Source organism: Castor canadensis, chromosome 10 (genome assembly GCF_047511655.1).
Source record: "Castor canadensis chromosome 10, mCasCan1.hap1v2, whole genome shotgun sequence".
NCBI lineage: Eukaryota > Metazoa > Chordata > Mammalia > Rodentia > Castoridae > Castor > Castor canadensis.
In genome coordinates, this window is record NC_133395.1 from 76180238 (window position 1) to 76206904 (window position 26667).

The following is a 26667-nucleotide window of genomic DNA, read 5'->3' on the forward strand; positions in this document are numbered from 1 at the left end:
GGTATGCTGGGGTGCCTCACCTCGACAGGAAGTGACTTGAAGTATATTCTTTCCACAGGGCTATTGTTCAGCCATTGTTCACAAGGGCAGACTGGCTACCGTCTCCCTAAAGTAATTACCATTCCCTATATCCTACAATACCACCACAGGTTGCTGACAAACCCAGGGGTCTCCCTTGTGACCCCAATCAGTGCCAGATATCTGTGGGACACTTCAGGGTGGCCAAACCAGCCACAGCCCAAACCAAAGGCGGGCTGGATAGGGGAGTGGGCACTTTCAGGTTGAAATGGATAAACGGGTATCTGGCTATCATTCCGAGAATATGGAAAGAGCCACAGAGATGCCAGCATCCTGACCTGCCAGAAAGCACACCACTCCACCACTCCAGGAGGGCCCATGAGAGGAAAACCATACAACTGGACGGAATGGATGGAATAGAGATAGATCAAACTCTCTTTTGAGGAGAAACAGACACTCTCCAGGTTCTGAATTTGAAATAAATGTGTGTGTGTGTGTGTGTGTGTGTGTGTGTGTGTGTGTGTGTACAGGGGTTGTGATCATGATTTTGTGTCCTCGTTCCAACCCACTTCAGCTTACCCTAGCTGGACAGAGCAGAGCCATGGGACCAAGACATGGGCTGCTGAAGACCCCAGGGCAGAAAGGAGGTTGTAGGGACCTTGGACCTACTGAGTCTGCAGACTGGGGATTCCCTAGACTTCTCTCAGTGATAATCAGTTGTCCTTGGCACACACAAAAAAGACCCCCTTATATCTCTGCCTGGGATTCCCAGTCAGAAAGGGACAGATCTCCAGTTCACCAAGTGGATAGCACAGAAAGTCCCTCAAGTCATTTTAATAGGCTTTAGAGTTCAACACAAATATGCAACACAGAAACTGGAGGGGCAGGAAAAGGAACGGTGTGATCCCCTTCAACTAATCCCAGAGAGTGCCAGCCCCCCAGCCCTGCTCTGTCCTGACGTCCGGCCAGAACCTCCTCCCTGTCAGTGGCAAGCAGGGGTCGGGGCAGGCAATGACAGGTCTCCCAGTGCCATGAAGACCTTGCTGGTGGCAAGTGTGTCTGCAGCACCTGAGGAGGGTGTAGCGCCCCAGCCTGGGGGGGTGAGCAGAGGAAGACCTCCAGATCTCCAGAGAGGTCCAGATTCTAATGGGTGGGGCAGAAGTCTTACAGAGGCATAGCAACTATGGCCACCTGTGTTTTGGGAGAAGTAACTCAGATAAGGAGCCACACATGGTGGGTATCCATGAGGGAAAACCAAAGCCAGGGCCATGGGGAAATGAACTCAAGCACCCAAGGTCAGGGCTGGTTGGGGCAAAGCCCTAGTCCACCTAGTGAGGGTTACTTAGTCCTAACATTGCTACAACTTGGCCACAACAGCTGAACACACTACCACATTCTAACATCACACAGAAGTCTGTATTGCTGTAGAGTTGTGCTTAGCAGGTTATGTTACACAAGTGGGTTCTAGTTTGGAGAGCTAAGCTGCCACTAAACTTGTGTCTGCAGGTTGTCCCTGCTAAAAGAATAAGTAATTGTGTGTTAGCAATGTTCTACTCTAATGGAACGCCCAACTCAGCATCACACTATCATGCAGAACCACAAAAGGGAAAAGACCTGTTTCTTCAATATGTATCTACTGTGTATATCCCCAGAAAGGTAAGGTTCTTGGAGGTTTGCTAGACACGGATGTACTTGAAGCTAGAAGCCCAGTTTTCAACCACGGGAGGGACATAGACCACATCTTCTTCCGTGTTGGTCACACATGTGACCCTGGGCAAGCCAACCCTTTCCACAGGCCATTTCTTCCCGCCTCCATGACTCTTCTTGCTGTGGGCATGCTCCAAGACAGGCCTGTGCTCAGGACAACTTTTGAGGGGCCTTGGGAGAAAAGTGCAGGGTGTTTGTCACATACAGGAAACGAAGGCGTCATTATCATCATATCGACTGTTAAAACTACTTCTTTCTTTTGTGTGTCATGCTCCTAATCTTCCACAGCACTACATGAACACCTTTCACGATCTAATTCTACCACTTCAGAGACAAATGCCAGTCCAGTAGCTGGTGACCACTGCCTGGCTGTTTCACTGGGCCCCTCTGTTTGGGAGCCCCTAAGATGGGACCCCTGTCAGGTGCAGCATTGTGGTCCTCTCACAGAAAGTAGAACTGGGTTTCTGGGAGTGGGGTGACCTAGCACCTTTAGACCTGGTCCCCTGGGACAGATAGGTTGGTTTTCTGGAAGCCCCTGTTAGAACCCCTGAACCATCTCAATGTGCAGTGATGGTGTTGAGTTACAGAACCAAACTGAAGTGGGTGCCTATGAAATGCAGGCCTGAGGGTGGTAATTCAATAAGTTGACCATTTTTATAGCATCACACCAGGGCAAACCAAATGGAATAACACAGGATACTTTCTTACTCTGTGCCCGGTTAAAGATGGACCCTATCAGCAATTTTCCTTCATAAGGATAGGACACGAAAGGTATCGGTCATCTCCAAGGTCATCCTCACCCTCTCTTTAAAAGATCGTGCTCCTCCATGTGCAGAAATAGCTTAATGACCGACTGCAAGATGCCATCTAGGCAAAAAGCAAAACTTGTGTTTACAAGACTATACATGAGTCGCTGTCATGAGTAACACTGGTAAAACTGCTCAACCCTTACAGTCTCCCCTGTGGACGCACGAGGGCATCCACTCACGACAGGGGGATTCATAATTAAGACCTGTGAATGGAGTAACAGTGACCTCACGTCATGTCCACTACGACGCTGATTGTTCCAAAGGCAGTCAATGTTCACAGATCGCTGGTGTTTGTGTTAAGCAGAATATCACTTGGTGGTAGGTTGAAAGGCGCTTCTTCTCTGAATCTGTTTTTTTTTTCCTTTTTCTATTTTGGGTAGAAATATTCCTGGGAGGCTAGATAGAAATGCATTTTTGTTTCCCAATAATTCTTAGGCACAAGTTAGAAAACTGCTGACCTTCACTAAAATATGTCAGCATATCACATTATAAAAAATGCAATTCAGAACCACCGATTGTGTATCTATGTATATCTGAATATACACACGTATCGGTGCAGTACATAATGATTATTCAGTATATCCAAAACTGAGCTATTTGTGACGAACCTGAAATTCTGCAGTGGAAGGTCATTGCTCAAGAATAATTGGACTTGTCTTTCTTTTGGCTCTAACTATGATTAAAACACTTTTGCACATCAGACTCTACTGTTTACACCTTCCTAATACCAGGACAGTCTTACATAGGGGACAGAAGAGGACGCTGCCTAGGATGCATTATGCAGCTACTGAGCATGCGCACAGGCCAGCTGGGCCAGCACCTGGCCAGCACTCTCTTGGTGGACAGAAGCCGGAGCTCCTATAGGCTGCATGGTGACGTCATCTGGGCGTGGTGCTGACTCTGGCTGGAGAGGAGGGTCCCGAGGAGGAGCCGCGGTAAATGGGGGACGTGGGGGATAGTTTAATTGGGCTGGTTGGGTCCCCAGTTTGGAGCTTCCAAAGCAGCTCTTCGTTAGTTCGGCTCAATCTCTTCTTCTCCTGGGTTTCTTTCTCCACATATTCCTGGAGATTAGCATTTTCCTCTGACAGTTGTCTGCACGGGGGAGAATGATAGTCAGGCAGCAAGCATGCCGATGACACTTAACTTGAGATCTAGCTAGGGGTGCATGGCAAGGGGAGGGGTAGCCATCGCCAGTCTATGATCTCTCCACCTGCTGGACCGTGAGCCCTACAGGACAGGGGCAAGGCTCTGCATGTTGACACCCTAGCATCCAACGTGGTATCAGGCACACAACAGATGCTTGGTTAATGTTTGCTGATAAAGGATGCTCAATGAAAAATAATCGCTTCTTGTGCTTTCTGTCATGAAGCCTGAGCTGCTGGCTTTCTTGCAAATTTTTTTAAAATGATAACCTTTGAGGAATTAACAAGAATAAGTTCACATGTGTTTTAAAATTGGACAGACTGAGGCCCACAAGAAGCCTAAAGAGGGCACTGGCAGATCCCCGGGGGCTAGTGGCACCCAAGTGGGTTCTCCAGTCTCAGGCTGAGGGTGCAAGGAGGCCAGTGAGACTGCATATGTAAATGCATGTGTGTGTGCACAAGACAAACATGTGTGTGTGTGAGGGCAAGTATGCAAACACACGAGTGTGAGCCAGTAGAGTACAAGCAAGTTCAAGGGCATGTGAGAGTGGGTATGAGTGTGAGAGCGTATGACTGTGCATGAGTGTGGGGATGTGTGTGCAAGTGAGCATGCCTGTGTGTGTCTGTGCACAGATGACACACTAGGGTACATGGAGAAGCCCAGTCCAGGACCAAAGGCAAGGCAAGGATTCAGGCCTGGGTCTCACCAGTGTGGCTCAGTCTTCATGGGAAAAATGACCTGCAGCTGGCTAAGGAAGCCACCACCCTAATTTCACCCTCTCTAAGCTGTAGCAGGGAGGCTCCCCAGAGCAGACCCTGCAGGGACAGGCTGAACCTAGCTAGAAATGGTATTTCTAGAAGCCGGGAGGTGGGGAGGCCTCACCTAGTACTGGTTCTCCTTTGTCTGGGAGCATTCCACCCCTGCTCCTCTCCTTATTTCTCTTCCAGAAAGAAATCCCTGCACCACCCAGTGCTGTGGGAGGCTCCCACTGCCCACGTTTGCTGGCTGCACTCATTTCCCAGGGCAGTTACTGCGTGGACCAAGTAGTCACAGTATTGTGCTTTTCTTGGTCTTATGGAAGATGCCAAGAGATTATGCCAGGAGGCCTCATGGCTCAGGGTGAGGCAACTTTGACACTGGGATAAACAGAAGCTCAAGGGCAAAGTCACTTTTAAGGTGACACATGATTTGTTAGACCAGATACCAGGCCCACCTACCTAGTGACAACTGTGTTCTGGTCAATCCTTGCTTTGAGGTCTTCATTCTGCTGCTGGAGGACTTGGATCTTTTCTTCCAGGATAATGTTCTTTTCAGCCTATACAGGGGGCAGTATGGAAGAGGTTCAGAGCAAAGCCACACTGTAGGCAGTAAACCAGTCTCCTTGGCTTTTTTTAAACAAAATAGTGAATTCCAGAGTTGGCTGGGTGAGGTGGCACATGCCTATAATCCCAGTGACCTGGGAGGTGGAGGTAGGAGGATTGCAGTCCAAGGCTAGGCCCAGGCAAAAGTTCAAGACCCTACCTGACAAACAAACTAAAAACAAAAGGACAGGGGACATGGCTCAAGTGGTAGAGAACTTTCCAAGCATGAGGACCCTAGTACCACCAAAATCACGCAAACCAAAAAAAAATGCCAGAATGCACTATATGTAGTAAAAGTGAACACTATTACATACATTTTAGCCATATATTTAAATTTTGTTTATGTTGTGTGTGTGAGCTGAGTTCCTAGATAAATATACTTTTTTTACAGTTATTGTCCCAGGCCATTGCCATTGTCAGAGACAAGCTATGGACACCACCAGGACCTTTTTTTGACCAGTGGGCACTACAGTTGGTTGAATGTGAGTGTGAGCACATAGAGTGTAACCAAGTGAGTGTGAGTGTGGGAGCACATGAGAGTATGTGTGAGCTGTGTGTCAATGTCTGCACCAATTAACATGGACAGCCTTTTTACTTTGAGGAGCTGGGCATCGAGGAACACAAAGAACTCTGGAAATCTTGGGGTTCTTCTTTGCTTTGCAAAATATAGTAGCAAAGGTTTGTTTTAGAAACACAAAGACCAGCTTGACACATTCTCAAAAAATTCCATCATCCCATGATTGTTATTCCTGTCCAGTTTATGCCATTTTCCCTGTCACTGTGCCCCCCGCCAGAGCCTGACACCTAATAAATTATTTTTTGAAAGAATATGACATATTCACTGCTCATGTAGTTAATCTTTAAGGAAAACTGTCACTTGCCTATGATTAGACCTTGGGAACCCTAGCCACAGGACTGGCCTCTGTCCCTGATCTTCAGCAAGACATCCCAACCAGCTCTCATCTTTGCTCCTGGGAAACAGGAAGTGAGCAAATAGGTTTGTTTGTCTAGAAAGGTTTCCAGGGCGAGAAGTCAGGCATGTCTGCAGAATTCTGGGACATGGCCAAAGAGCCAGATAAACCCAGGGTTTATTGTGGATGACCCAATGCAGACAGCCTAGCGAGGAGGAGGATGGCTGGTTGCTCTCAGAGAGGCCTGTCCCCACACTGCCAGGCTACACAAGGGTCCGGTGGGCGGTAGGCACTTTCTTGTGCTCCCTGCAGATCATGGCAGGTGCTGGGAAGGTCTGAGTTGCTAGAATGTGCCAGGTGACCCCCATCACCTAGATGCTGGTAACAGATGCTCATCTGCAGGGTGCCTCCTACCTGATAAGCACCCGTGCAGTAAAAGACATCTGCAAAAAGGGACAGTGCTAGGCAGAGAGGGGACATGAGAACCAAAAGCAACAGGTGCTCTGGGATCAGCAACTGGTTTGGATAAGCCAGCTGCAAAACATGTTCCAGAAACAAGGTGATCACTTCTCGAGGTGGCAAGTTAAAGATGTGTTAGGAGGCTACAGATGTTTGTTTAGTGCAAAATGCAGTGTGTGTGTGCACGCACACACATGCATGTGTCCAAGAAGCAGCTCCGGGAGGCATTAATGGTGGTAGAAATATGATGCTTTAATTGTCTTATTTTATTTTATCTTACTTTATAATGCATATATTTGCCTTTTATAGCAGCAAAATTTATTTTAAAGAATAAGGGGAAAAATAAGAATCTATGCAGGTCCCCTCCTAACCTCTGCACAAAGGTGGACTCTGGTGGACACAGGCGTCTTTGCTCCTCACTCTGGACACCTTTCTGGAACTGCAGCCCTCCCTGGCACTTAAGCCTCAGGTTGGAGGTGAAACCTTGAGTTCTGTTTCCCTAGGGAGTGCTCTTGGCTAGTTCCCAGGAGCCCAGCTGGAAGACTGAGGTGGAGTGTCTGAGTTCACAAGGGTCTTTGGGAGGTGATTATACCCTGAGGGTACAGTCCCCATCACTGAAATTTGTGTGCTTATAAAAGGGACCCCAGAGAGTTTTCTGCCCCTTCTGCCAGATAGGGATTTGGAGCACCAGGCTAGGACTCCCCGGCCACTCATTAGCTCTCGGTGAGACACTGTCCCCCTCCTCAGTCTCCACCTTGCCTCTGTAAAATGGCTCATGGAAACATCTATGCCCAGACAAGCTGTTGAGGTGAGAGTGGTGCTCAGTATCGATGGACACCCCACATCCTCTAGAGTGAGGGGTCACACAGCACTTTCACAGGAAAAACAGAGTGAAGCAAAGACGAAGCCAGCCAGTTGACCAGGAAGCCACCAGCACTGGACAAAAAAGGCCCCTCTGAGAGGCCTTATCAGAACTCCTGGCTTCCTCAGGGTTGAGCTCTGGAATTTCCTGCTCATAGGCAGGAAAGGGGCCCACCTCTCTGAACACCACCATCAGTGTGGCTCCCTCCTGAGCAAGCCGACCAACTCACCAGCTTTTCCAGCTCAATAATCTTCTTTTCCTGCTGGTGTATTTGCTGATTTTTCATGTCTAACACCTGCTTGAGACTCTTCATATCTTCTTCCAAGTGCTGATAAGGGGCCAGGGCAATCTACAGAGAGAGAAAATGACAAGCTGTTTGTCAGGTTCTCAGCAAAACCCACAGTGACCCAATGTCATGAGTCCAGCTCAGTGTTTCTCTGTAACAGCCGCCCAGCGAGCAGCACAGGCCAGTAAGAGGCCAGGCTGCTCTTGGCATCCCTAATCAGGGGCCCAGCTAGTTTTCCACTGAGAGCTCCCTAAAACCCCAGCTCTGAGTGGGGCAAGCAGTAAGACATAGCCATTGCTCACTGGAACATCTGGACTCTGAACTGCTGGCCACCATCTCAAAAAAACATTATTTATTTATTTGTTTGTTTATTTATTTTCATGTAAGTATTTCAGTGAAAGAGACTTACCCTCAAAATTTTACTTATCTACAATTCAAACTTAACTGGGTGTCCTAGTTTTTTTCAGACAACACTACATTAGAGAAAGGAGTTTTCCCAGCTTTTCTGGAAAACATTCCTCTCCATCTTCTAACTCAGGCAGCTGGTGCCGCTCTGCACCAGCCCAAAGCACAGTTGGAGGATGGGGTAGAGGTGGTATTTTCAGATGTGCATGTCACAAAAGCCCAGGGACCCCAACTGGGATGTGGCACAACAGCTGGTCAACAGGGAACCCCACGGCTGTGGTCTATCCCAGGAGAGAGGTGTTGACAGCCATTGTTTGACCATGCCAGGGAGGTTGTAACCAGCTGTCACTTCGGCAGCAGGTCTGCACTGAGGTCTCATCCTTGGCTCTCATGCTCTGGGAGGCCCGGACAGCAGTGCCTACCTCCAGCTGCTCCTCCGTGTTCTTCCTCAAAGCCTCCTCGAAGCGTTGGGCTCGGTCCCGCAGAGACTGGCTCTGGAAGGTCAACGTGTCCACCTGGTCCTGCAAGTAATGATAGAGAAGATGCCTAGCATGGGCCGTCATGGCCTGGGAAGCTGGGGTGATGGGTCGGTCACCTCACCCTGGGGCTCTGCTGAATGTCTACCATGGGACTTAGCAAAGAGGAATCAAGGGAGTCTGTATTCTCATGACAGAGGGAGATGCCACCTAATGCCCCTGGCTGTCCCCTTCTTGGTAACTTCTCCAGCACAGACACAAGGGCATCAGTAGGGATAGACTATCCAGTGGGAGGACATCAGTCCTGACTTTAGAAGGATCAGTGAACCCACCCTAAGGAAGATTTGTTCTCAGTTATAAAGCTTACACCAGAAAACTTCACACCATCCCAGACATCTCTCTGTCCTGAGACCCCCTCCTACTGTCACCACCAAGACCTCAAATGACTGAGCCAATGGGTGGCCAAATCCCAACAAGCCTACCTTCTTCATGTCTCTGAAAGCCATGGACTCCCTGGTCCCCAGACCCAGGCCGAGCACCCCACTGGCTACTTCTGGGACCCAGTGCTGCATGGTTGCTTTTTGGCCTGCAGGCCCCAGTCCGGCTGGTCTTTCTAACATACAAACTTGAACCCTTTACTCTATAACCTACAACCCCACAGCCCTCACAGTGAGCTGCAGGCTCCTTAACACAGTCAGCCTCTTCTGGGCTCTCAATCTCACATTCCAGATCCCCTGTTGGCAGTGCCTTCCTCTGCCAGACCTCTCCTTCCCACTCACTGCTGGCTCCCAATTGGCCTTTCTGGCCTCTGACCTGGGTAGCAGAGCCCTGATCCAAACTGCCCTGTGATACTAGCCACACAGGCTCTTCCTCTCTGTTAAGACTCCCTTCCTACTAGGCCAACACTTCCAGCCCTCAGCTTCAATGCCAGGGAAGCTCCCTATGTGTACATTGAAGGAATGAACATGCCTGAGGGACAGAACCTTGCGCCAGCTCCCAGGACAGATGCAGATACATGGACCTCTCCCCACCCAACCTGAGTCACCATGGCAAGCAAAGGATGCTTGCAGAGCCCTAACTCTTGACTAAGGAGATCCTCATTCCTTCGTGGCTCACTCTCACTGAGGATTCCAAAGTCCTCCATCTAACGACTCCATTGCAAAATGGAGGGACTAGGGCCTCCCATGAGCTCTTCTGGCAGGAGAAATGGCCTCATCCCAGCACACAGTAGCAGCAGGGCATTGGGAATTCTGTCTTTGTACAGTAACACCCTCACGTAGGAGAGGCTGGCTGCACTGCTGGCTTCCTTCATCATTTCAGGGGCCCCTGGTTTGCAAGTGCTCTCTTTCCTCTGGCTTTTCTTTCTTCCAGTTACTTTCATTTCATTTTTGAGAAACAATAGCCCCTAAGTGCCAATAAATGCCAATGCTGGCACATTCAGCAGTGCAGTCATCAGTCAGTAGGAGTTTGCCCACACACAAACTAATGAATAGAAATCGTGGCCAGGATAGTCCTGCTGGGTCCTAGCACAGGTCCACTGCCCTGAGGCACTCACCTTCCGGAATGTGACATAAAAATGTCTGTGTTGCTACACGACTTCCACAGTTGTCTAAGGAAACATTTCTTTTCAGCCCTTCCCCACCATTAAAAAGCAAAACAACCACCCAAGAAAGGATTTAAAATACTAAACTCTGCCTTTTCTACCTGCTCACCATGATTCTGTCTCAGAGCTGCCAGGACAGAGCAGTGCTGTTGAAGTCAGACAGGACAGGCTGTTTGCCACTTGGGTTGGCTACTGTATGCCAGGCTAAGAGGCACAAAGATTCAGCTGGTGGCCTAACCAGTTATGGCCACTCAGAAGTCAGCAAATGTCATGGTGATGATGATGACGATGGCAAGGTTGACGATGAATGTGATACGATTGTGTGATGTCAGAGATCTCAGGCTCAGCAAGGATTTAGCTCAAAGCTTGACTCTCTGACCATCCAATCTAGCTGCTTCTCTAGGTGCTATAGCCCAAGGAACTTGGCTTGGACAACTGCATCCTCCTCACAGCAAGGAACCTTAGCTCAAGTGGATTATGCCAGTGGAGATTTGCACCTGATACAGAACTGGAGACCACACAAAGACAGCGGCCCAGAGGCAACTCAGCAATGAAACAAAACTCTCACTGATTTTTTTCCATTTTTGCAGTGCTGGGAATAGGACCCAGGGCCTTGAGCATGTGGGAAAGTGCTCTATACTGAACCACATCCTGCACGTTTTGAATGGTGTACCCAACAGCTGCAATCTCCATAGTCCTGGATTCTTTCCTGGCAGGGCCAGCCTCTCTGTGAGGCATACTGCTCAGGGAAAGTGAGATGCCATGGAAAAAGCAAGATTCCTGCCTATATACTACAGTTACAGCAATCATCTAGAATTTTCAGCATAAGCTCCCCAGGGAAAATGTTAGCAAGACCCCACTCCATAACTTGCCTGTCCTTCCAGCAGGAGGTCAGAGGAAAGAGGCTCTCTGTCCCATGCTGACCCAAGTAAAAGTGGGAGACCCTACCTGAAAAATAACTAAAGCAAAAAAGAGCTGGGAGCATGGTTCCAGTGGTAGAGCACCTGCCTAGCAAGCATGAGGTCATGAGTTCAAACCCCAGTACCACCAAAAAACAAACAAAATAAACAACAAAACCCCACCACCACAACAATCTTGCTATGACCAGAATTTCTACACTTGGAAATGCAACTGGGCCATCCATGACCCCTTGTTTCGCAGGCAGCTCCTCACTAGGGTTGGAAGCTGTCACTGGCCTTTCACAGAAGCAGCTGGCTGGGTCTCTGGAAGGCAGGAGAGAGACATGTGACTCAGGGTCCCTGTACTCTCATCCTAGAGACCACGAGGAAGCCAGGCGGCTTCTCTGGCATCTGAGACCAACGGGGAAAGGTAGAAAGGTATGTTTCATCTCATGAAATTTCAGGTCACTGATGTCCCTTTTCAAATTCTGAGTGTGGCTATTCATTCTGACTGTCATAACTGTCCTCATGCCATTCGCCTTGCATGGAATGTTTTCTTCCCCACGTCCTCCCCTTTCTTCCAGCACAGCTCAGCTGCTCCTTGATATCTGACCACAGCAAGTGCTGAGCGATGCCTTTGAGCTTCTTTTGTGCTCACTAACTGCTTGCTAACTCATTCGGTGCAAGGAGTGACTTCTGGTTGCTCTCTGCTACTATTCGTGGCACAGTTCTCTGAGAAGACAGCTAGTTCCTATGGCTTCTTTACCTCCATCTTCTAGTGTTTAGTTCAGGGTCCAGTACACAGTAGGTGCTATATATATGCTTGTGAGTGGAAATACTGCTGTTACCTTGACACCAGTTAAGAAAATTAAGACAATACTGACCTGTAATGACAGTCGCAGTTTTTCAAAATTTTCTTCCAATTCTTTCTTTTCAACTTCATGGGTAGACATCAGTTCTGGAGAAAAGATTTCAAATTGTTAAGCTGGTCTTTCTTTAGAAAGGACAGAATAAGACTCTTTAGGCACAGTAAGACTAGTGATGTTAGGAAAATAACTCCTGGATATAGCAGATTTGAGGCGAAAAAGTGTCCTCCACTAGTTTAAAATTGAATGTGACAATCAGGCTGTGATTTAGGATGCAGAGAAAGAAAGAAGGGACTAGGGGAAAGGGAGAGGAGGAGGAGGAAAGAAGAAAGAAAAGAGGGAGGGAAGCAAACAGCATGCACTTTTGTCCCTGCCCTGTCACCTATTTGGCCAAATCACCGCCTTTGCTCATGGTACCCACTGAGGCTCCCACTTTTCCTACTGGTCAAAACCCCAGGTAATTAGTGTCAAGTTTCTGTTTCTTCTGTGAAGCAGCCATCAGGGCCTGAGGAGGACGCTGTCTGTCTAAGGGGAGTGGACCCGCAGCAGCCACCTTGCCAGTCCTGCTTGCTGGACGGGATCAGTGCTATGTCTACAAGGACAGCTTGGTGGTCTCTGTCTGGGTTCTCAATCTGAAAACCACAGATTCCAGGGATTTGCTTGAGCAAAGATCCAGAGTGAAGACACTGAGACCGAAGGAAGGACTAATTGAACTGGTTCTTCTCAGAGGGGTTGAAATAATTCTGTTCCCTGCACAGCGTCATCCCAGTCTGATCTGCAAGTCAGGCAGGAAGCAGTGTCAGCAGTAGTTATTAAGCAAATGACAGGAAGAGTCTGGTGAGCTGGGTGAAGCCCTTCTCATTCTGGCTACACGAGCAATTTGTTTTCATATTGTAACCGGAGGCGGGAAGGTGTCATTAATCAGCCTGGATCCTACCCTTGGAACAGGAGCGAACTGTAGACCGGCAATGGTCACTTGGTTAGTGTGAATGGTAGTTAGAAAAAACGTTGTGGTTTTCATCGACCCAAACCTTTTAACTGGTGGTAACAATTGCTTAACAACAACAACAACAACAAAAATCTAGTCAAATTTACGTTTGAAAAAAAAGTTTGTGCTGATTTCAATGACATCAAACCAAGTGTCCTGCTGGTCCTCCTCCCTCTGTCAGAACAATGACATTTTCCCGACTGTAAATAATAAATTCTTAAGCTACTGTTACACATGTCCACACTGCAGTGACATTACACATGATTCAAAGGCCTTGGAAATGGTGTCTAAGTGAACCTTCATTTGCCAGGAAACCATCTTCCAGGTCCACATATATGGAAACATGAAATGAAAGTCAGCAGCGTGGCTCACTGTGCCCTCTGCACCACAGCCCTTTCCTGAGACCCGGCTGCCATGGGCAGCGAGGGGCATTGTCACTACGTTCTAAAACAGTGCCTTTCAACTTTTGCTGCATATTAGAACCACCTGGGGAGAGTCTTGTTGTTACCGTTCGTTTGTTTTGGTGGTAGTGGGGTTTGAACTCAGGGCTTCACACTTGCGAGGCAGGTGCTCTATCACTGGGGCCATACCTCCAACCCTTTTCGCAATGGTTATCTTTTAAGATAGAAGATAGTCTTTCTTTTTGCCCAGGCCAGGCTGGACCGTGATCCTCCTATTTTATGCTTCTCACTATCACTGGGATGACAGGGGCACCACCCCACCCAGGTTTTTTTTTTTTTTTTTTTCCTGTTGAGATGGGATGTTGCAAATGCTTTTGCCTGGAACTGTGATCCTTTCAATCTCAGCCTCCCAAGTAGCTAGGATGACAGGTGTGAGCCACTAGTGCCTGGCTACCTGACGAGTTTTTATTTTTTTATTGTATTTATTTATTTATTTATTTATTTTTTGTGGAATAACTTTTTTTTTCCTTTTTCTTTTATTATTCATATGTGCATACAAGGCTTGGTTCATTTCTCCCCCCTGCCCCCACCCCCTCCCTTATCACCCACTCCACCCCCTCCCGCTCCCCCCCTCAATACCCAGCAGAAACTATTTTGCCCTTATTTCTAATTTTGTTGTAGAGAGAGTATAAGCAATAATAGGAAGGAACAAGGGTTTTTGCTGGTTGAGATAAGGATAGCTATACAGGGCATTGACTCGCATTGATTTCCTGTGCGTGGGTGTTACCTTCTAGGTTAATTCTTTTTGATCTAACCTTTTCTCTAGTTCCTGGTCCCCTTTTCCTATTGGCCTCAGTTGCTTTTAAGGTATCTGCTTTAGTTTCTCTGCGTTGAGGGCAACAAATGCTAGCTAATTTTTTAGGTGTCTTACCTATCCTCACCCCTCCCTTGTGTGCTCTCGCTTTTATCATGTGCTCATAGTCCAATTGTTGTGTTTACCCTTGATCTAATGTCCACATATGAGGGAGAACATACGATTTTTGGTCTTTTGGGCCAGGCTAACCTCACTCAGAATGATGTTCTCCAAGTCCATCCATTTACCAGCGAATGATAACATTTCGTTCTTCTTCATGGCTGCATAGAATTCCATTGTGTATAGATACCACATTTTCTTAATCCATTCTGACGAGTTTTTAAAAACGCTGCTGTCTGGGCTGCTAAATTGGAATCTCCAACGTGCAGCTGAGGTTAGGGGACACTAATCTAAGGACATAGGCAGTATATTTTACTTGTTCTCAGGATACTATTCTCTCTTGTCTCCTGCTAGACCTTCTCACTTTCTAATAGTTCCTGGAAGGCTAAAGCTTGAAAGAGGCAATAACACAAGCATGGATTATAGCACAGTGAACTTTGTTGTTTACAAAGAACATTTGAAAATAATAATAAAAAAACTTTGATGTTAATTCTTTAGTTTTAAAAAACGCATTAAGTTTTACTGTTTTTAACATATATTTTAATAACCATCTGACTGAGAACAAAGAGTAAAGGGAGGGGGATTCTTAAAAAATAAATTGCGTCTATTAATGTAAATTCATGTAAAAGTGTAAAAAGCTTCTTTTTTAACAAAGGAAAAATCTTAGTAGGACTTAGTGACATTGTTAGATGAATAAAACACATTAGTCAGTTTTGTTGTCACTATAAAAAATACTTGAGGCAGGCTAACTTTATAAAGAGAAGAGGTTTATTTAGCTCATAGTTCTGGAGGTTCAAAGCCAGCATCAGCTTGGCTGTAGTGAAGCCCTCATGTTTTAGTTTGGATCTTGAATGTCCCCCAAAGACCCATGTGATAAAGTCTTGATCCCCAGGGTAGTAGGAGGTAGTAGAACCTTTAAGAGGTGGGTCTACTGGGAGGTCTTTAAGGTCATTGTAGGCATGCCCTCAAAGGGTATTGGGGAAAGCTGGGCCTTTCTCTGCTTTTTTTTTCTTTCTGGACATGAGGTAAGCAGCTTCGCTCTGCCACATGTGCCCACTATGCTGTGGGCCTCACCACAGGCTCAAGGCAAAGAGGCCAACCAATCATGGATTGGAAGCTCCAAAACTGTGAGCCAAAGTAAAACTTGTCTCTTTATAAGTTGATCACTTCAGGTGTTTTATCATAATGATGAAAAGCTGACTAACAGAACACACACAAGAGAGCTCACATCATCAAACAGGAAGCCCGAGAGACTAGGGTCCCACGATCCCTTCTCAGGGCATGCCCCCATGCCCTAAGCACCCGTCACTACGCCTTACCTCTTAAAGGTTTCAATACCTTTCAGATTGCCACTCTGAGGCCCAAATCTCCACCACATGACCCATGAGGAGCAAACCACACCACAAAGATTATTCAGTTACAAAATATGGACGGAGAGCTCTGGAGACACAAATTTTGCCCCTGGTAAATGTGGATAAGAAGTGCAATCTCCACAGATGCTGCCATGGCCCAGATAACACCACAAATACAGGAAAAGTGCATCCACATTGGGTTTCCATTTAGCTTTATGAGGCCATACCAACAAAGCCTGCTTCAGAAGAGGAGTCCTCGAGTTTGGCTCCACTTTAGTATCACCCAGGGAGCTCTAAAAATCCTAATGCCCCTCTTGCACCCCAGCCCAGCCATAACAGAATCCTGGTGTGGAACCACACATCTGCCTCTTGTCATAGCTCTCCAGGGACTCCAAAATTCAGGAAGGTTGAAAAAGAGTTAGCTGGATCCTTTTTTTTTTTAACATGGTACTGGGGATGGAACCCAGGGTCTCACGCATGTGAAGCAAACACTATATCACTGAGCTGTACCCCTAGCCCTACTGGAGACACAGGATGCTCCAAGAAGAAAAGGAAGGAAAGCAGGAAAGGAGGCCTCCTCTTTTTACAGCAGGAGGGTTAAGCTTGCACAGTCCATCCCTGTCTACTGCGCGCAAGGCTGGACGCTACCTTGGACTTTGTGGTCATGGTCATCCTGCAGGATGGCGATGGCAACCGTGTGGTTATTTTCCATCTCTAGGAGAGCAGCCTCGTGGCTGGCGGTGATGTCTTCCACCTGCAGGAGAGGCACATTACTGGTTATCCAGAGTCAGGAGTGGCTGTCAGCGCTATCCTCGCTGCTTGGAGAGCAAAGGTGCAACTCAATGAGAAGAAAAGGTCAGAGGGCATGAGGATCAGGGAAAAGTCATTCTGCTGGAGTGACAGCCACCCTTGGCCTGGCGCCAAGGCAGAGGCAGGATTTGTGGCAATGTGACTGCCCAGGGAGTCACTGCTGTAGCCTGGATCTTTGAGGAAGACAGCAGCTCCACTCGGGAATGGTTGTTCCGGCCACCTCTACAGAGCCCTGACTTGGCTTCTGGGCCATCCCGTTTCCACTCTCTTCCCTCCCTTGCAATAGTCACTCTATGAGATGTTGATGGAGAAGGAAAAGAAAAGGGTCCTCTCTACCAGGTCTCTTCTTTCTGTCTTCTAGTGTCAGGTGGCACACGGCACACAGATCAACAGAGGGAATTAATGTTTGCTAAGCTACCTGTTATGGTCTACTCCACTTAACCTACAGAGCAACCCTACAAAGTAGATAGTTTATGCCCATTTTACAAATGAGAAAACCAACCTTAGAGAGCTTAAAAATGTTCTGCAAGGGCTAATAAATGGCAGAGCTAGCAGTTGGACCCAGGTCTGTCTGGGCCCAAAGGTGAAGCTCTCCTAAAACATCCCTAAGCAAGAGTAGCAAGGGACACTTTAGGATCCCCGCACCAATACCAGGCAAGGCCAGCAGATTTGCATGGGCGCCAGGGTCCTAAACAAATGTGAGCTTGCCTCAGATTACAACTTGGGCCTCTGTCCCCCACAGGTGACTCAGAGCTGCTGCTGTAAAGGCTGCCAAGTCCCTGGCTGAAGGTGCACTTGCAGAAGTTTAATCACAAGGGGTGCAGCCAGTCCAAGATTTTTATTTTTAATTTATTTTTGTGGTATTGTGGATGAAACCCAGGGCCTTTTATGCATGCCAGGCAAGCGCTTGCCCACTGAGCTATACCCCCAGCCCTATTTTCATACGTTCTGATTCCTCTCCACAACCATCCTCCTGCCCACCATGTTTTCTGGCTTTTTGTTTTTGTGTGATTGTCTTGTTTGACTTCAGATTATGACTTACCAGAATAACGGCACAGAACAAACTGTCCCTATGGTAGTTAACCTCCTCGGGACATAGTACTTGATGCAGTGTTTATCCAAACTCTTGGTCAGGGACCCACTGTAAAAATTCCATTTCAGCAAACGTGTGCACGAGCACACACTCACACTCACACACACACAAGCACACATGCATGTTCACATGTGCACCTCCACACCTGAAACCAAACTTTCACAAAACACACTTACCCTATTACTTGTAATATTCTGGTTTTGAAATTTTTATTTTGTTTTACTTTGTCTTACAGAATGCTTGTTTCGAATCACTACATTTATTTCATGACCTACAAATGTGTCAAAACCTGACATTTAAAAAACAGTGTCAGACTTGTGTTCAGGCCCTGAAGTTCACTGGTGGGCCAGTTAACAAAATGTTGCAAAATTCAGCCATCTCTGAGAGTACCACATCTCTTAGGATGATTCACAAAACTTCTGTGATTGAACAGGCAGGGCTCTCCCTGCTTACTGATTGATGCCTGCTTACTGATGCATGGGACATTTTTATTTGACAATGGGTAGATTCCCATCCTGGATCATCCAATTTCATGGGAAAATACACCTGACTTCTCTCTCTTAAAGTAAATGAGATTTTTCATAGTGTAAATCAGGAAAATCACTGGATAAAGCCAACAGTGGAGTCTACCACAATACTAGGAAAGCTATAGCTCAATGTGAACGTGGACTTGGTGGGCCAATGACGCCCGTCTCTGTACTGAACCTTCTAGATGAAACTATATTTTACTAGAGGCTCAGAGCTATGCATCCGTCTCAGCAGAAAGGCTGAATATAATAATAGTATTTAACTGTCCTGTCCCTATTTATATGAGGTTTTAATGGAATCTTGTCCAAAGCCTTTCAGTCTAATGGAAAAATAAATCACTGGGTTTTTTTTTTTTTTTTTTTGTGGTTCTGGGGCTTGAACTCAGGGCTTTCACCTTGAGCCACTCTACCAGCCTTATTTTTGTGCAGGGTTTTTTTCTAGATAGGGTCTTGCGAACTATTTGCCCAGGCTGGCTTCGAACTGTGATCCTCCTGATCTCTGCCTCCTGAGTAGCTACGATTACAGGCGTGAGCCACCAGCACCCAGCAAATCACTGGTTTTTAAAAAAGGAAAAGGAAATATCTTTTCTTTCTGCTCCATTACAAATTGCAGTTAAACCCATAGCACATTCTGTGGACACAAGTACTCACATGTGTGTTACAAAGCTCAGTAAAATGAGAACTTTATTGGTCCTAATTTATTGGGCTCTTGTACAAATTACCATGGGAAGTTTCCGAAAAGATACATAAGAAGACTGAGTTCTAGAAGAGCCCATGTGTCCCTTGAGGTGAATATGCCCCAGTTAGTAATTCCATATTACATTTATGGCTAAAATATGTCCCTTTCTGATTTGTTGGAAGGCAGGTCTTTGACTTAGTGATGGTGAGTACCACATCCAACCTAAGAAAGATGATGGAGGGGCAGGAGCATTTCAGGATCTAGGAGGTGCTTTTATGAATGAAATACTGACCTCCTAACTCCAAAAGTCCATAGGGAATTGGAGAAATAACCAAAAGGTTAGGAGCCCAGGAGCAAAAGTTGAACACAATATTCCCTGCTCTTCAGTAATGTAGGTTTCATATATCTTGATGGTTTGTAAAGAATGTTCCCTCAATGAAGAAGAGAAGCAGTCTCCCATGGGCCATCCCCTCTCTTTTAGTAATATTAACCCCTGGCTCCTTTCTAGAGCACGGGCCCACAGTCATGAAGGAGCTTGGAAGAATTCCCAGCCTGCAAAGACCATGATGCCTTCTGAAGGCATTCACACAGAGTTAGACAATTTGACTCCACAGAAACACAAGATGATTTGTAGATCACAAAATTAGAGACAAAAGGCTCTCTTCCACTATTAGCCTATGATAAGCTTATGCTGGCTGAAGCAGCCTTCTCTTTCTGTTAAAATTCTGTGTTCAGCCCCTCCGCCTTCCTGAAAAGACAGAGATCTGGGCTCTGCTGTGGCAGTCTGTCAATTTGCCCATCAAATAGAACTGCTATTCCCCATGACATGATTCCATTCCCAAGACTCCTTGCTATCCAACTGAGCCAAGAGGTGGAAAACCACCCTCTCAGACCAGCAACAATGGAGCTATGGTCGTTACTTCATTTGGCCATTTGCAAGATGCAGTGATCTGGGGGTTGGCAATTCACTAGAGAATTCCCAGTGAAGAAACATGTGCTGTACATTGTCTCAGCTTTTCTCATTAAGCCCAAAGCAGATTAAATTCCGCTTGCCCCTATCCCAGACACATGTCCACATTGTGTGAGGCAGTTGTGCTTCCTATTGTCAGCACCCTCCTAATCACTTTCCTGATAACCAGGAAAGCCTCCCTCACCTCCTACCTGCTATAGTATCCAGGACAGGTGGCCAGTCATGCCAGGGTTCCCCAGCTGAACTCATTCCATTCTGGGTGTGCCACTGAACCCATCTGCAGTCCACCATGTGGGTGGGTGTTGACAGAGGCTCCATCTTCCCTGGTCTGCCTTCTCCCTGTGCAGGGAGCTCAGGCACAGGATCAGTGAGGCCCCTGGGATCTCGTTTTATTTGGTTAGAGAGAGTGTGGTTTCTGCTGCATAGCAGCTGGGAGCCAGCTGGGTAGGCAGGCTAAGAGCACAAATGCAAGATCAGGGACAATGTTGTCCCTGCAGGGTCAGACTCACCATGGGGATGCTGTTCCTGCCAGATAGTCTAAAAGGATGATTTCTTTAAGAAAGGGTAGGAGGATGCCCTGAATACAAGGCAAAATGTAAACTCCAAAGGATCACAAGGAATATCTGCTTGGACTTTATGGAGCAGACTCCACAATGTATCTAAGGAACAAGTGGTCCCCAAGGCAAGTGACTGAGGGAGTCAAGTCATGAGATAAGACAAGCTGCCAGAGGGTCTTGGAAGGACCCTTTTTGTGAGTAAAAGTCATAGCCTGATCTTTGAATACCAGGCCCTGGGGCTGCCTTTCTTTGGGGGAATAGCCAAAGGCAGCCCCAGAAAGAAGGGCTGGAGGATGGGCTGGGAAGGAGCTGTACTGTGAACAAAAGGGGAAAGACATGTATTTATGGTGAAAACTTGTTTTGTGGGCTTTGAGAAAGAGCAAATCTCTGTGGCAGTGTGGTTTCTGTTATTGTGTAGGTTGCTACAGAATGAGAGCTGATTTTGATATCATCATACTTTAAAAAGCAGAGTCCTGTCATATCTTTAAGTTGACTTAAGAAAGCCAAGATGCAAGGTCACTCTCCTCACCAGCTGGCCAGGGCCCTCACTAGTGAAAGCTGGCCTGGGGAGCCACCTTCTGTACCTCCTGGGCACACATGGGTGATGGGCAGAAATCTGTGGAGCTTCTGAAAACAGCTTGTGCCAGGCCCTGCCCTGTAATTCCCATCTAATCAGTGAGCACCTTCTGTTCTGCCAGACCCCCAATTGGTTCTCATGTGTCCCAGACCAGAGAGCCTGGACAGGGAGGTAGTGGATAGCTAAGCAAGAAGGAGACTCAGCTGGTCTTGTCCTAGAGATCCTGCAGTGGAGTCAGAGGTCAGCCTGCCTGGGTGATGGAGTCCCAATTTGAGTAAAGGGTGACATCTGAGACCTCAGTGAATCATCACAACTAAAGAATCCCTCTCCCCGCCAATCCCATACTGCTGGCTAGGGTGCCTCTGGTGGTGAGGAGAGGCCAGATTCACCTGACTTTTTAAGACTCTGGAAGGACAGAGACTGTGACTCATGGGGTTGGCATGGCCCAGAGTGACACCCATGGTAAAGAAGACTTAAGGGTGGAGAGTGCAGCCTGGATTACAGAAGCCACATGCGATCTGGACCTCCACTTCAGATGTCTACTTGAGTCTCCTCTCTGACCAAACTAATGAGCGTTTATTCAATCTGGAAATTGGAATCTTGCACTGAAGTACAGTCCAATATCCACAGCAGGAGACTTCATCACCCAAAGATTGGAATCACAGGTCCCCTCCCACCCCCACTCCCAAACAACTGACTCTTCTATCAGGGAGATTTGTCCACCATTAAGTATCAGTGCTGTTTCCACAATCTATCACCTTCCCTCATCCTCTCACCTGTAGGTCAGCTCTCAGTTCCTACCAGAGCATCTGTATCTCTTACCTCCCTACTATTGCTCCTCAGGTCTTTGTGCCTGAGTCTCCTCTATGAAATAAGCAAGGCCACATTTTGGAAATCTTGGTATCTCTCAGGAACCTGTCACAGTGCCCTGCATACAGTGGGCATTCCATAAATATTCTGTGCATAGGGGAATGAATAAATAAATGAATAGTTCTAACTATCATTAAGAATCAAGAAGAACAGAACCCTCACAAGACTGAGTACTGTTTGTTTATAGGTTTCGTTTATTGAGACAGGGTCTCACTATGTAGCCAGGATGGCCTTGAACTTGCAATCTTCTTGCCTTGGCCTACCATGTGCTGGGATCACAGGTTTTGCACCACCATGTCCAGCTTGAATGCTTAAGTGTACAAAGGTAGCAAGTGTAACTCATTTTCAAGTACAGAAGTCAAGGGCTTCTTTCTTTTCAATTCCTCCCAAATCTTAAAAAGGCTGTAATGTCCCAAAGAGATGAGAATGCACTTCCCCTCACAGGGGGGTCTTGGTGAGGTATTCTGGTTCTGGACTTGTGCCGCCCAGCAGAGGCCCCAGCAATGCATCCTTACTGCGTGAGATTTTGTCTTGGACTCTTGGCATCTTCTCAATCCACCCAGATCTTCCAACCAAAAGTCTTTAGCCACCATGGCTATAAACACATTCTCGGTGTAACACTGGAAACGAACAGTCCAGGGATTCAGAAGCACAGGACAAGTTGATATTTGCCCCAGGGTTGAGCTGTGTATTTATATAAAGGGACATGTGACAAGTGAGACTAGAGATGGTAACAGGTGACGATGTCTACTTCTGGGAGTCACACTCAGAGCCTGAGAAGCAGGCTGGATGCTGGGGCTTTCCTTTCTACTCTACCACCAGCAGGTAACTTTAGCTGTGACCTCTTCTGGATCTTGGACTCTATGTCTAAGCCACCTCCAGCAGGGTGGTGCACCTGTTTTGCAACAGCTTCTAAAGAAGGAGAATGGCTAACCCAAGACGCTTGCTGTGTAGAATAGAGGGCAATGAAAGAGGAGGCTCTTCATCATAGTGATGGTACTATCACTCCCCTCCGGTCGCAAGCCTCTGCGGAAGGGAGGTGCTAGGTACCTCTGCCCTCTGTGATGTCTGTTTGGAAGTCACTCGGAGGGCAGCTTCTAGGCCGTGGAGCACTATCCGCGCATAGAGCACTCCTCACACGCGTTGATTCACCTTGGGCAGACATAAACAGGCCACATGAAGCAACACACCAACCAGAAAGCTGTTGTCAAGGCATCTGAGCTCAGGAACTTGGAAAGAAGAGGAAAACATGGAGTTTTTGAGGAAACACACCGCCTATCTTTCATCAGCACTGGTCTCAGTAATAGCACAGGCTGCTGGCCATGGGGCGGGCATATCTGCTTCCTATCTCCCTGGCACCCCTCGCTAATTTGCGGATGAATTTCCCCATCCAGTCAGATCGCTGCTCTAAGGTCAAGTACAGACATTCATTATTTCAGTTAGCAAAGACGTTTTATGCCTACTTTTTTACAGGTAAGGAGACCTGGAGGGATACCTGGCAGAATTCTAAGTTAGTGCTTGGCACCATGGTCTGTGCAGCCAGGCTGAATCTCACCCTGGATTTTCCACGAGCGGCTCTGTGAATTCTGGCAGTTTATTTAACCCCAGGGACTTGGCTTTCTCACCTGTAAAATGGGGATAAGAATGGCACTTACATAGTAGGGTGATTGTGAGGAATCGATGCATTAGTGTACATCAAAGGTCAAAGCAGTGCTGATGTACAACTAAGGCTACATACGAGTTTGCCTGTTATCATCTCTGCCCTCTCAGAGTACACAGATGACAAATAAGAGACAAAAGTAAAATTTATAACATGTTAGTCATTAGTGTTGAAGAAACACTAAAGCAGGGAAGGGGATAGGGAGTGTGCACATGGAGTGTGGAGGATATGTGATCTGAGATAAGGAAAGACCTCTCTGAGAAGATGACTTTGGAGAAAAGCCTGGAAGGAGAGGGGGAGAGGGAGCCATGAAATGACTGGAGGGAGAGCATTCCAGGTAGAGGGCACAGCAAGTGCAAAAGTTGGAGGAAGAAAGAGGGAGGCCAGAACAGCTGGGAGGAGGGGAGAGACGGGGTCAGAGACTTGGCCATGAGCTCACCTATGGAACAGGCCTTCCCACACACGTGGTGCTGTCCCCGCCCCCTGCCACCTGTGTTGCCCAGCCCCTGGGGACTGACCTGCTCCTGGTGCTGGCACCTGATGCGCAGCAGCTGGCCTTGATGCTCCTCCTGCAGACGCGCCGTCTCCACTTCGAACTGCAGCTGCAGCCGCTCCTGCAGCTCCTGCAGCTCAGCCTGCTGCTGCCAGCCCAGCCTCCTCAGCTCCTCCTCGAAGCGCCGCTCCAGCTCCTCCTTCTCCTTCTGCAGCTTCTCACACTTGGCCGTGTTGAAGGCTGGCAGAGAGCACAGAGCTCCTTAGCACACGGGGAAGGAGGCGCTGCAAGGGCTCAACCCATGCAAGACCGCCAAGGGTGAGGCAGTGAATGGATAAGGGACCCTGGATGCTGAGAGGACAGCAGAGCCCAGGAGCTTCTGAGACATGCCCAGGATGCAGAAGAGCTGGGAAAGCCACCTTGGGCTTGCTGGCTGCAAAGCCCACACACCTACCCCTAGAGCAGCTTCTGAGATGGTGCATGGACCACAGCATCAAACATTGTGGGTGGTGTCAACCTTGTGATCCCCCAGGTGCATCCTGGGGAAATAGGGTCCCTGGGCCAAGAGCCCAGGACCTAGATTTCTATTCTAACAAGGATCATAGGTGACCACAATGTTCACTAGGCTTTGAGAGCTGCATGTGTCAGGGGACCAGGGTGGTGACCCACACCTCAAACCTTTCTCTTGTGGCTGAAACGACAAATGGGAAGTCTTACTAACACCATTCTCTCTGGGGATCTGTTCATTCACGAAGCACAAGAGTCCCCTGGTTCCCCCGTTGCAAAGGCACCTCCCCCATCACAGAGTCGTGGTTTGCATCGAGTGTGCAAGCAGACAGTGGGGCACAAGGCCAGGACAGCAGCCACCATGTGCTCAGCTCCTCCTGCAGGCTGCAGTGTTGGTGTCTCCGTGTGCAAGGTGCTAGCACGCTCCTAAAGGTCTCTACTGCACTGCAAGCCTGCTTCTGAGAAGAAACATACGCGGATGATCGACTGTGTGTAGGCCAAATAGAGTTGAACACACACACACACGCACACACACATGCACACACCACACACACACCACACACACACACGCACACACCACACACACACCACACACGCACACACCACACACACGCACACACCACACACACACCACACACACACACACACACCACACACACACGCACGCACACACGCACGCACACACACACCACACACACCACACACGCACACACGCACACACGCACACCACACACGCACACACACCACACACGCACACACACCACACACACACCACACACACACACACGCACACACGCACGCACACACACACACACATGCACACTCACACACACCACACCACACACGCACACACACACACGCACGCACACCACACACGCACACACCACACACACGCACACCACACACGCACGCACACACACCACACACACACCACACACGCACACACACACATGCACACACCACACACCACACACGCACACACACACGCACACACACACACACGCGCACACACCACACACCACACACACACACACCACACACCCCACACACGCACACACACGCACACACACCACACACGCGCACACACACGCACACACCACACACACACGCACACCACACACACACCACACACGCACACACCACACACATGCACACACCACACACACGCACACACCACACACACGCACACACGCACACACACACACCACACACCACACACACCACACACGCACACACACACGCACACACCACACACCACACACACGCACACACACACGCACACACGCACACGCACACACGCACACGCACACACATGCACACACACACCACACACACCACACACACACACACCACACACACGCACACACACACGCATGCACACACACCACACATGCACACACACCACACACGCACACACACACACACACACACCCCACACATGCACACACGCACACACACGCACATGCACACACACGCACACACACACACCCCCCACGCACACACACACACACACACACACACCCCACGCACACACACACACACACACACACACACACACACTGATGCTAAGGTACACACACATAGCACTTAGATTCCACAAAGATTGAGCGTGGGTTACAAACTGGGTAGACACTGTCCTTTACTTTAAAACAAAGCAAGCAGGTGTATGTCAGGTTAACTGTGACATGCATCTCAGGGTGGTTGGCTATGACCTGGAGTATACATCCAAGGTCATTAGAAAGCATCTGAAACCCCCTAGCCAGAAGTCCTACCCTAAAGATGGAGTTAATTTGAGGACTTCTTTGTCACATTCACTTCTAACAGAATTTAATGTGCCTGAAGGATGTTAAAAAAAAAATTCCCTTTGGTGACATAAGTAGTGGGTTGGCTGGGTGTTGTACAGGTGCAAAACCTTTGTGAATGGTGTATGAGAAGCCATCCAGCCTCCTAATGCTATCCCCAGTGGCCCAAGGGCTTCCGATGGCCCAGTGTCCGCTGTCCTATCATTTAATGCAGGTTCTGGTCTGCCAATGCACCTGGGGTCTACAGGGGGCTGGGTGTGGAAGCTCACACTCCACATGTAGACAAGAAGAGGTGCAGTGTGTACAGAGAACTGGAAAGCAAAACCCAAACTGACTAGTTACAGTCTAGTGCGAACAATCCTAAAGAATGATGGCAAAAAAATGCTCCCCTCCAAAAGTCTTTTGTTGGTTTTTTGTTCTAAACGATAATTACAATTACTGTTGAGGTTTTTGTTTTTTGATACAGGGTCTCACTATGTAGCCTTTCCCTGGCCTTGGACTAGAGATCCTCCTGCCTCAGCCTCCCCAGTGCTGGGATTGCAGGTATGTACCACTATGCCTGGCTGTGTTTTCTAAGATAATTTTTTAACAGAAATAAAAACC

General features: G+C 47.9%; 1 protein-coding gene across 5 annotated transcripts in view; it reads right to left on the bottom strand.

Moving 5' to 3' along the window:
- Positions 1-211: 211 nt before the first annotated feature.
- Positions 212-26667, bottom strand: part of Mtus2 (microtubule associated scaffold protein 2) — a 573095-nt gene continuing 546639 nt past the window's right edge. For 4 of the 5 annotated variants that reach the window (XM_074043623.1, XM_074043621.1, XM_074043622.1 and 1 more), the window contains 7 exons: positions 23781-23995; positions 16168-16273; positions 11824-11897; positions 8384-8482; positions 7500-7619; positions 4895-4992; positions 212-3626 (listed from right to left, as the gene is read on the bottom strand). In XM_074043623.1, coding sequence (XP_073899724.1) covers positions 3413-3626; positions 4895-4992; positions 7500-7619; positions 8384-8482; positions 11824-11897; positions 16168-16273; positions 23781-23995 — 926 coding nt within the window. In that variant the 3' untranslated portion in view covers positions 212-3412. Of the gene's footprint in view, positions 3627-4894; positions 4993-7499; positions 7620-8383; positions 8483-11823; positions 11898-16167; positions 16274-21482; positions 22755-23780; positions 23996-26667 lie in introns of those variants that run through there. The other variant, XM_074043624.1, reaches the window with a different exon arrangement.